Source organism: Cariama cristata, unplaced genomic scaffold, assembly GCF_000690535.1.
Source record: "Cariama cristata isolate BGI_N322 unplaced genomic scaffold, ASM69053v1 scaffold41776, whole genome shotgun sequence".
Taxonomy (NCBI): Eukaryota; Metazoa; Chordata; class Aves; order Cariamiformes; family Cariamidae; genus Cariama; species Cariama cristata.
The window spans coordinates 8,696-19,630 of NW_009621147.1; the positions used below are offsets into that span (position 1 = coordinate 8,696).

A 10,935-nucleotide genomic window follows, 5' to 3' on the forward strand; every position below is an offset into this window, starting at 1 on the left:
CCTCCCTACCCTTTGATTCTCGCTGCAAACACACCTCTGCTTCCTCCAAATGTGAACACGTTGGGGGGTTCTGCCTACCTCTTCAGTGTGGCTGGGGAAGCTACGCAGTTTTATGAGGTGGGAGAGCACACAGAGGCACCCCCTTGCATCCCACGTCTTGTGCATATATATTCTTCTGTCTTCTCCTCTCCTTGTGTCAGTGTGTGGGGCACCTATGTTCTGACCTCGATGTTTGAGTGAATGGGGGTCTTCAACCTTGCCCTTTCCCCTGGTGTGTAGTCATGTTCTGTAATGGTGACTTCTCTCTGCACCTTCTCACGTGTCTGTGCATTTCTGCTGCTGCTTATACCTGCCCCTAGGGGAGCATTATTGGCAGGGGGGCCCTTGCTGGCACACTAATGTGTGAATAGTTTCTGTGCTTTTCTTCTCATCTCCTCTCTTCCCTTCTCAAAATGGTGTGTCCAGAAAAGGAAGTCGAGCTCCAGTGTGCATTTGATGGTGAGCACCTCCCGTAAGCTGCCTGCGATTCGTGCGTCCGCCATTCTCATGCCATGCACGCTCGGCTTGTGCTCATCACCCTACATAGCATGTCTGTGCAGGGGGGCGGTGGCAGGGGGGATCATTGTGCACTGAAAGGTCCATGTCCTCACTAAAAGGGCCCTGTGATCGTCTGGCTCCCAGCCAGTCATACAGTTCCCATTTTGTGCAGAAAATCAACTGCTGGCAATGCAGTTTGACCTTGCCTGCTCTGAGTGTGAAACGAAAAAAGGCAGTGGTTCTCCTGGGCTGAGCAGAGCAGATGCGTGCCTTGCCTGGACATGGGGCTTTGTCATTCTGTTGCAGAGGTGCCAAAAAGAGGAGCAGGTGCTTTGCCTGGTGTTGGTGCCGTCATCCTTGGTGGGAGCCCTGCAGTGTAGAACAAACTGGGAGTCGCTCCAAATGTGGCAGAGACTGATGGGGCTCCACTGTTCAGATGAAGTGTGTGGGCACAGCACTGCCGGGCAGCTCAGAGTTGCCGGTCACTTCTTTTTTTAGCATACTTACTGAAAAGGTTTGTCAGAGCCTTTATAATCCAAAACTTCCTTTCATCCTGATCTCATTTATGTATCCGAGCATGACCAAATACCCAGTAACTGCCTTCCCTGTCCTGTTCATTTCCTTTTTTCATCCATCCAGATGTTTGAGATCCATAGAATTTGTCAGAAAAGTAGTCAAATCCACTCTCGAGGGAGCAAAAAGAAAATTGGCCAGTGCCGTATTGTAAGGAGTCGTACACAGCCCATTAGTTGATGCCTTTGACTCTAGCACTGAGATATGAACTGTAACTAAAATACAAAAATTAGTTATTGCATTATCTCCTTCACACAGAAAAAGAACAGAAAATATTTCTCCCCTATTGCAGGTAGGAACAGGAATGTTATAGTACTGCGAAAGCAGAATAATTTGTTCCTACATTACTATCTGGAAGATATTTCTGCTCTTCCTCCTTCAATGACAGCTTAAAACTATGTAAACACAAAAAAGTAATCCCAAAGTACTGCTTGGAAAATCTAATGTAAGGCACTGACTTTCACCAGCCCTGCCTTTATGAAACTCCAGGGCAGGAGCTCGTTGTGCCTTTCTTGCCCTTCTTTTCTGCCCGCTGCCAGCAATGCTTCAATTCCCTCTGCATGTTGTTTTAAAGCAGCTGGGATATGTAAAGTGTGGAAGCGTCAGCCTCAGAAAACATGGAAGCAGTGAAGGTGGCTGAATAACCAGAGACGGCCCATGTGTTGGTACTTACTTTTAGTTGGCTAGAAATTGTGTCCCTAGCGATATGATCACTGGTCTGTTTTCTTTCTCTTGCACCCTCTGTGTTGTTTGTGCCTGTCCGTCTGTCTCTTGTCTAGCTCAGGAAGCGCTGCCAACTGCTGTGCCAAAACTAATCCTGTTACATAGATTTTAAGAAGGGCCTGGCACCTTTTTAGATGATTGGCCTCTTAACTTGAGCTGTACCGCTGTGAATTACCAGGGATCATAGCCTGCCCAGTGACTGTGATGTTGGCTGGCAGTAGGAGGGGAAGGAGGGGTAAGAGTTGGCTGTGCCACCTGGGGCTCTGGGATGGGCAGGCCAGTCTTTGCTAGGGAAGGGCAGTTGGTTAGGTGGCCACAAGACACGAGTGTGTGTGGGAAGCTCAGTATGTCAAATACCTCCATCTGAGAAAGAGCTGTGAAAAATGCTTAGGCTAAGTCTTCTGCCTCTTATTTCTTTGGGACTCTGTCCTGGAGTAAAATGCTATGTGATTCTGGATTAGCAAACATGATACTTGGTCTTCTTCGGCCCACTGGCTGGGGAAGAGTATGATGGATGAACTGGGTGTTCAGTGCAGCCTGGAGGGTAGGTTGTGTGCTTTGGGGGTGTGTGGGTTTGCACTTTGTAGGTTGACGTCCCACACATAACAAGCCGCTGTCAACTTTTTTTCAGAACAGTGGCTTCCTGGATGGTTTGAGTTTGGTTTGGTTTGGTTTTTTTTCCCCCCATTTGGCCACAGTTATAAAGCCTTCCAAAAAATCAGAAGTATTTTTGTATAGCTTCTTTCATGCTAACTTTATCTTCTTATCCCAGTGGATTAAGAAAAATGGGCTGTGCTATTCTCACTGGAAGAGGTCTGGAAGATAGATCTCTGCATTAGGATCACCGTTTCTGAAGAAGTACAGGAACCTCACTGCTGCGTGGAGGGGTGGACCCAGGCATTGCCAGAAGTTTGGTTGTGTTTGTGCCACAAAAATAGCTTGGGATTCATTTTTTGCAGGTTGATCTGCTCCTTTCTTACATCCACAGCGGCCTGTCATCTCTTCTACCACGCAGGAAGCAAAGCTCTTGGAAGGCCAGTTTTAGGACAATGCGGGGACGTATAGGACGAGGCAGTAAACAGTAATTTGTGAAGTGTTTCTCCTTTCTTGGCTTTGGGGATGAGTGTGTCATATGCTCCTTTTTTTCCCCCATGGACTTCTAAAGAATTTATTTCTGCCTCTCTCTTCTGCTTCCTCCCCTCTCCACCTACCTCATCTTCCTCTTCTGCTTCTCTTCTCTCCCTCCCAAAAGGGATAGCTAAGCCAAGGCATGCTGCTTGTGAAGAAAACTGAAGTATAGTAGGTGTGTGTGAAGTCTCAACCTCTGGTTGACATAATTAAACCTTTGGCAGATGTTTTCCAGCTCAACATTTGACTTCTGCATTCTTTGTGGTGGTTACTGGCTGATGAGGGCCTGATATTTTGCAGCGTGAGTTTGAATTCCCCAAGAACGGTGGGACAGAGAGCATCTGCAAGGAGGTCACAGTGCTGTGAGCTCCCATCCTAGTACCCCTGATCTGTAAACCAGGGGGTCTAAGTGAGGCTCCAGCAGCGCTGGTTTTGACATTGTTGCTGGTGTCTGGCAGCAAGAGAACTATATACCTGGGGTGGGAGTTACACAGCAGTGTAACTGTGGGCCTAATTCTCCAACAGCTGACTGGATTTGTGGGCTAGGAACTATATACTAGTGGACACAGGTTTGGCTTCCTACAAACATAGACTTTGCTCTTTCCTCATGTGGCTGACATACATGACTCAATGGGACGTTTCTTTGCAGCAAGCTGGTGACTGCCTCGCTGTCGTGCTGTGTGAATGCAGGAAATGGAGATTTTATTCTTCTACCACAGCTACAAGAGAAACTGAAGAGGGGAAAGATGAAAAACTACTGGTCACCATCCAGAGGACTTGCTACTTGGGGAACTACATGGCCTTTTCCTTGTGTCCCATCCCCATCCCTTTCCATATTTTGGTCCTGAAGTCTCTTTGTTCAAGTCACAGCAGGGACACAACCCACCACACCTCACGTTTTCTCTACCTTTTCTAGGGCTGACCACATGTTTTCTTGCATCAGGAGATTCCCTGGGACCCTCAGCATCATCACATACTTAGGACTGTTCCTGCACACTTTGGGACTCCTCAGACGCAGCTCTCATTTGTCGCGTTTGAGACTGCACTATGACTATTGTGTGTCTCTCACTTCTGTAGTCTCTTTCTCTTGAGACTGCTGCCATCTTCCATTCTTCTTCACCAAATATTTTTGCTGGTGCTCATTGCAGGCTTCTCCCCATCCCTTTGGGCTGCTGCCTTCTTCCCCTTCTGTTTTCCTTCCTTCCTTATAGCTCTAGCGGTCCATGCACATTTGGGTTTTGATACATTCCTTACAACATCTGTTGCCTCTGAGGGAAGGATGATGTCCAGCGACCCGGGCAGCACTCCTCCTTTCTCCCTCTTCTTGGTGATCGAGCCTGTGGGGAGGGGGGGGTCTGAGGAGATGTTGGGGTTGAAGCAATTACTGTCATTTTCTTGCTGCCTCTGCTGCCCAGCGGGGGAACTAAAACCATGTTTTTCTGTCTCAGCCACAGAGCAACAACAAAACCAGTATAGTAAGCACTGCAAAAGAAACACCCCCAGTGCAGACGTCCATGGTATCTTCCCCAACTGCTATTTTTTTCCTGTTTGGTTTAATTTTGATTCTGTCCTCTCCGCTTCTCTCCTTTCCCCGCCCCCCCCCCATCCCGAGTGCTGCTTGTGCTGCTCTGTTTCAGCTTGTGTTTTGGCTTCGTTCTGTGTCCCTGTGCTGCTGTGGGGCCTGATCACAGCCTCACAGGCTTTGGGGTGGGGGTGCTGAGCAGAGCTGTGGTTGGATGTGGGGATCGCAGCTTGCCTGGACTTCCCCGTGTGCCATCCCTGTATAGTTCTGTGTGTCCCGTTCAACTGTTCCTGCTGGCTTTGGGGGGGCTAGTTTGGAAGAAGAAAGTGGCAAGCTCCATCTACTCTCCAACACTTAAAAAATGGAGGATGGAGTTCAGGACACCACCGAAGAAAGGGCAGGCAAAGGGTTTTTAGAGAAATCCCTTGATGGCCCATTTGGCCTGCTCAGTTGTGTGGTTGATCCTCTGCAGCTCACTGACTTGCTGGGCTGGCATTTTCTGTTTGGGCTGTGTGCAGCGTGCTTCATAGGGTGCCCTGTGCCTTGTACATTTAACGGCACAGCTCGGTGTGTGATCTGCCTCAGTATGCTTGGAAGACCAGGCAGCAGTGCAATGGGTGATGGAGGCAGACGGGTCAGTGTACATCGCTGCACCATCACAGTCCCTGGTGCCCTCACTTAGCCACCCTGCAAGAGTGACAGCAGTGAGAGGAGATGGTACAGGATCCTGAAGTCTTGTCCTGGGAATGAAGGGATGAGTGCAGGAGCTGGTTAGCACCCATAGGCCTGGTAGCTGCTCTTTGTTGTGTGTCTCTGGAGAGTTGGATTTGGCATTTTTTGGGGGTGGGAGGGTGGGATTTGATGTTTTTGTTGTTTGTTGTAGGATGAAGGGTTCTTGGGACACTTCATAATTTTCTTCTTTCGCTTCACTGGCTTTGTTTATGATGGTTTTGATACTGAGGGAGCCTTTCTAAATTATTAATTATTGTTGTCATTATTGAAATTGGATCTCATTTTAGAGACTTTTAGAAAAATGTGCCTTTTTTCATAGCCTGGTTCCCTTAGCAACTCCTCTCTGAGAGGCATTGAGGTGGTCTGACTTATCCCCTTTTTATTATGGAAATTATGAATGTCCCTTTTTTAGGATAAAATACCCAGAAAACTTTCCAAAACACTGGGAGACAAAGGCCCCAGCCCAGTATTATCCTTTCCTCCCACTCTCCCTCTTCTGAAGCATTTTCCAGTGAGGATGCTGCTGAGGGGCCGTTACTTCATAAACGGCTGCTGAGGGTGCAGACTGGCTGCTCGGTTGCCGTCTGGTGTTTGTGCCAGCCTGGTTCACTGGAGGCAAATTGGGAATTAGGGGCAATTGCACGGAAGCAGAGGGCTTTGTCTCCTTGTGACTGTAGCTTTTAGTGCAGCCTCTCTCTTCAGGAAACCTTCTGTGCAGGAAGTGTGTGCGCACGCAAGCACACGTGTGCTGTTTGGAGTTTGTGGTTTGATTTTTTTTTTTTAACTTTTTTTTAAATGTTACTCACCTTTTCTCCACTTGCTGGGGAGTGAAAGCAAATGAGAGAATGCTTTGGAACTGGAGTTTAATAATTCTTCCATCCTTTCCTAGGAGCCTCAAACAACTGTTGTCCATAATGCTACAGATGGCATAAAGGTAAGGGATGGGAGTGTTGCTGGAGAAACCTCCGCTTCTTTTGTCGTTCTTGTCTTCGTGTGTCTTACTTTGGTTTCTACCTTTCTGACGTCTGGTTTGTAGCATGCCCCTGAATACTACTGGCAGTAGACTGGGACAGTTGTGTTGTATGGCTCTGGATCTCTGGAAAAGGCTGAGTAGGGGCAACTGTTCAAATATTATAATCTCTTTCCTACTGCGGTGTGTAATCACCGCTCTCTTTTGTATGTGGGATGGGAGAGAAGATACAGGCATTCACGCACTTACTTTTTTTTTTTTCTTCTGGAAATGGAGACCTGTTCCTCTGAGAAAGCCTAGGAGCCCTTCTTTAGCTTCTTGTGGCTGTTATTCTTCCAAACAGAAGCAACTCCCATTTGATCTCATTTGACAGATTTTGGTATCTTCTGTCCTTGTAGAAGTTCTGGGTGGACGGCTTGAACGACTTGAACGCGCAAAAGCTGAGCAGAGATGCTGTTAAGTTTTGCTTAATATTTGGCCTGCTTCCATCCAAATCTTCCTTGTATCATCCTCTCCCTGCCATCCCTGCCAATGTTTTTGTGCTTTTCCCCATCTTTCTTCACAAACAAATCGAACTATTTACTCATGCTCCCGACTGCTGATGCCTGATAATGCTCTGTTCTGCCATGCAGGGTTCCACAGAGAGCTGTAACACCACGACTGAAGATGAGGATCTGAAAGGTAGGTGTTTTGCCTGTAATTTCTAATACAATTAAGTGCAGGCAGAGGATCCTAGAGATTCGATCATTGCCTTGAACTAGCTACCCAGATTTCTGCGTCTGACTCAGTTCATAAATTCGCCATGACACTGTCATTCCTGTCACAGTGGAACCATGCATTGGGGAACCAGCTGACTTGGCCTCTGTGGTATATAAACACTGTTTGCCCTGAGCTGATTTGTCTCAGAGTTGGAATTATTTTCCTGCACATACCATAATCTGTTCATCTCCACTCCATTTCTAGGCGTGGAAAATCCCTACCGATCCCTTGAGGTTTGGAGCCTGGTTGTGGTTTTGTGCTTCCCTGTAGGTCACAGGGAGCCGAAACCTCTCTGTTACTGCGCAGTCTCCCTTCTCACCCTTTTCTGGGAATCTCTTTAATGACATGCACACACTTCCCTCTTCATTTTTTTTTCTCTTTGGGTCTATTTTTGTTTCTAAAATGAAGATCATTCTCAGCCTGTCATCTCTGAATGGAAATGTTTTTTCATGTACTTGACTGAGATATCAGTAGAGGGAGAGGCTGAGAAGAGATTTCACACCTTTCAGTGACCATATCATAAATATTCTGTGCTTGTAAAACTCTTTAGATGAAGGAACTCTGAGACCTGTATCTGCTCTTGTTGTTTGAGCAGCTGTCCTTTTCCTGACCTCTCTAAAGAAGGACAACCAGACATTTTCCTGAATGAGCAGGTTCGGGATGGGCGAATGCAGTTTGCATTCTGAGGCAAATGTGTTAATAGTTTGCATTTTGAGGCAGAGGTATTCTCATTCTCCCTGTAGTCAATCTGAGTTACATATCCAGGGAAAAATCAATGCTGACCCTGTGGTGTATCAGCAATGTCACCTCTGTCAGCTGGGCTAATTCCTGATGTTTTTCCCGTGGCTTATCACAAGCTGCTGGCTCCGCTTCTGAGGGAGCAGAAATGCATGCCAGTGAGTGAATGCGCTCTGCAGTACAGATTTTTTCAGATAAGACCTGACCTCATTACAGGACAGTATTCTAGCTCCCACCTTTTTGCCAAAGAGTAATCTGTGGTTCAAGAGCCTAGCTTTGAGGGAAGGGAACTGAATGGTTTTGGTAGTGTGGTAATGAAATGGATTTATCTAATCTCTACTGGATGTCTGTCTGGAACAGATACTTGTCTGAAACCTTGTCTCCTTTGGCAGCTTTTCTTCAGGAGAGATCCCAGGCTTGAGCCAGTTGAGCTAACGGGTCCTGTAAATCAGGAATACGAATGCTGTGAGGAGAGGAAGGCTAGGACTGGAACAGAAGGTGGCGGGGAAGGAGGGCAGCTGGCCAGGGCGAAATCTATGAAGAATTGTATAGGGCTACATTGCTGCAAATCAAAACTGAGGGTTTTTTTCTTGGCAGAGGTTAGAAAATTTTGTTGTGATTTTAATAGAAGGGAGCATTTGAATAGTGGTTGGGAGGGAAGGAGCTTGCACAGTTAATGGTTTCTGCTATGGCCACCTCTGGTAATTTTAGTGCTTCAGTTTTAAGTGTAGCAGTGTTCAGCAGTGTTCACCAGTGTTCCTTTTCACCTCCTAGCCCTCCATGTTTTAAGCTAAGCAAGCACTCAAGCAAAACTAAATAGACCAAAAGGTTTGGGGGTGTTGGAGTTCTCGGTGTTCTGCATAGCCATGACTCTGGGAAAAGGGAAATGCTTGTGCAATTCCTCTGCCAACTTCTTATTTTCAATAGACAACAGGTTAAGCAGATCTGTTCTGCTGTGGTGTAGGAGACATTGTTTTGATCCATCAGTGACAGTTGCCTCAGGGATATGTTGTTTGCACTGTGGTGGGGCTAAAGGCAGCACACCCCCCGCCCCAGTGTCATTCTAAATTGCACAGCAGGTCCATGTTGTAGAGCTGTCTACTTGGTTTTGCCCTGGAGGATACTCCTGCATGTTTTGTGCCCAGCATTGTGATTTCTTTAATGTTCTTCTATTTCCTTTCTCTTTTTTTATTTACTGAACTTGCGTGTTTTGTTTGTGTTTGTGTTTTAATTCCCTGCCATGCTAGCTCCCCCTCTCTCCACCGGGGACGGCAGCTCAGTGCTTGAAGGACGGAGGCACAGTGAGAGCAAAACACAGACTGAGTCCATGCAGTCCCAGCTTTCTCTCTGTTTCTCAGCCAGTAAGTCCAGGGGTGCAGTGCTTCACGGCATCTTTTTCCCACCCCTCCCTCCACCTTTCCCATTTCTCCTTTCCCAAGATTTTTCCTTTCCTCAACTTCCTTCCAGAATGTTGATTTTTTTCATTTCCAGTACTCCAGAATAAAAAGAAATCATCTCCCTTCCTGCAAAATATGCTCCTTTGCACACTGAAAATTTCCAAGCCTTTCCTTCCCTTTTTGGAAGAAACCTGGAACCTCATCCTAGCTAATTTCATTCCCTTGCTTTCATCTGGGCAAGACGTGGAGTTCTCTGCAGAGACACTGCCTTTCAGGGTTTCCTCGGGCAAGTCACTGTGTCTCTTAGTTTTCGTTGTGGTGAATAGAGTCAGTGGTGCAGGTCTGCTTACAGAGGGGATGTGCGAGGCTGAATTCAGTCTCGCTTGTCAAGAACTTCTGAGCACCCCAGATGTGGATGGTGCTCAGGAAGTACAAAAGGAACGAAAACCAGTTTTTACAGACTGCTTCAAGGATGATTCAGAAGGGAGGCTGTGGCTGCTGGAAGACCCCATAGCATTTCTGAATCCGTTGTCAGGTGCTCTGAGTGAAAATCCTTGGATAATGTTGGCTCTGAGGGGCATTTCTCTGTTGTGAGCTTTACCTTGCGTGTCTGTCTTGCTAGCTGGGTTAGCTGGTACCGTGGTTGGTCTGCCAGTTATGGTACTGCCTGCCTGATCTCTCCTGAATTGGCTGCCTTTGTAGAGGAGCCTGTGGCTGAAAAACCCTGAAAATGGATATGAAAAAAGCTAGCAGGTTGGAGAAAATCTAGGTGGGGTTCCCAGCCGTTCCTCTACACAGAGATAACGTACTAGCTGCCTGACTGTTTAAAGCTATAATGGAAGGATCCGTAATGTGAATTGGGAATTTCTGGTATATTTGGTTCTGTTCAGGCCAGTCTGGGAAGGAAGGAACAGGCATGCCCTCTTCTGTCTCCTCCTCTCTTCCTTCCCTGGTTTCCTGCGCACAGCACCAGTCTCTCGTACAATGCAGCAGTCGGAGCCTCTCTGTTACTTTTTTTTGAAGTAGCTCTAAGGATGTCAAACTGCTGGTTCGTGAGGTGCAATGGGAAAGGTGTTTTGCCTAGCCAGAATGGAAGGGAAATGATCTCTTCTGAAGGCCTTTTTGCTGTGAACTGTCCAGCACCCCTTCCTTATTAACTCCTTCCTCTTGCTTGTAGCCAGGCCCTGCTTGGTACGCTGGGGAGTGCCAAATGACTTCTCTGCCAAGTGGGGCCGTATTCTCCCACCCCGCTCCCCTCCAAGTTGAGATTTGCCGTGATTTGGATGCCTGCCTTTCTTTCTCTTTCACTCACGTCTCGTACTTGCCCTCGTGCTGCTCTGTCACTACTCCGACCAGTGTTTTAGGTCACCCTCAAACTGCATCCACAGCATAGTGCAATTCCTAGAGGGGTCTTCTGCACGGTGCCAGGGTGGTCCCCTCTGGGCAGCGTCCGGCCCAGCTGACGTGTGACAGAGGCAGGAGAGCGGGTAGAGGTTGCTGGGATGTGGATGTCTCTGTGTGCCGACCGGGACTGGGGCTGTGTGTGTTTGTACTTTGTTGGTTTTTATTTTGCTTTCTGGTTTCTGTTTGTTTATTATTTTAATGCTTACGTTTGTTTTGCAGCTACACAGTCTTGTGAAGAGAAGCTTCTTGCCTGGGACAGCCCAGGGCAGACATTGGAGTTAGAGCGTGCTCGGTCGGAGCCTTTGCTAACTCCAGTAGTTCCCTTTGTACTTAACCGTGCACCGTGTAAGTCAGCAGCTGGGTAGCAGTAGTGGAGTAGTGCAACTAATGCTAGTTACCGTAGATGTAAAGCCCCGCCCCTTCTTCTCTCCCCCTCTGTGCCCCTCACCCCC

At 47.4% G+C, this 10,935-nt stretch overlaps 1 protein-coding gene across 1 annotated transcript; it reads left to right on the plus strand.

Annotated features, from left to right (window-relative positions):
* Positions 1 to 465: 465 nt before the first annotated feature.
* LOC104162990 (calcium/calmodulin-dependent protein kinase type II subunit gamma-like) lies at positions 466 to 10,828 on the plus strand (the record flags this gene model as incomplete). The annotated part of the gene is made up of 5 exons (XM_009701850.1): positions 466 to 498; positions 4,410 to 4,478; positions 6,105 to 6,149; positions 6,818 to 6,866; positions 10,703 to 10,828. Coding segments are annotated over 5 exons (322 nt in total), but the record flags the coding sequence as incomplete, so codon positions are not given.
* Positions 10,829 to 10,935: the final 107 nt, after the last annotated feature.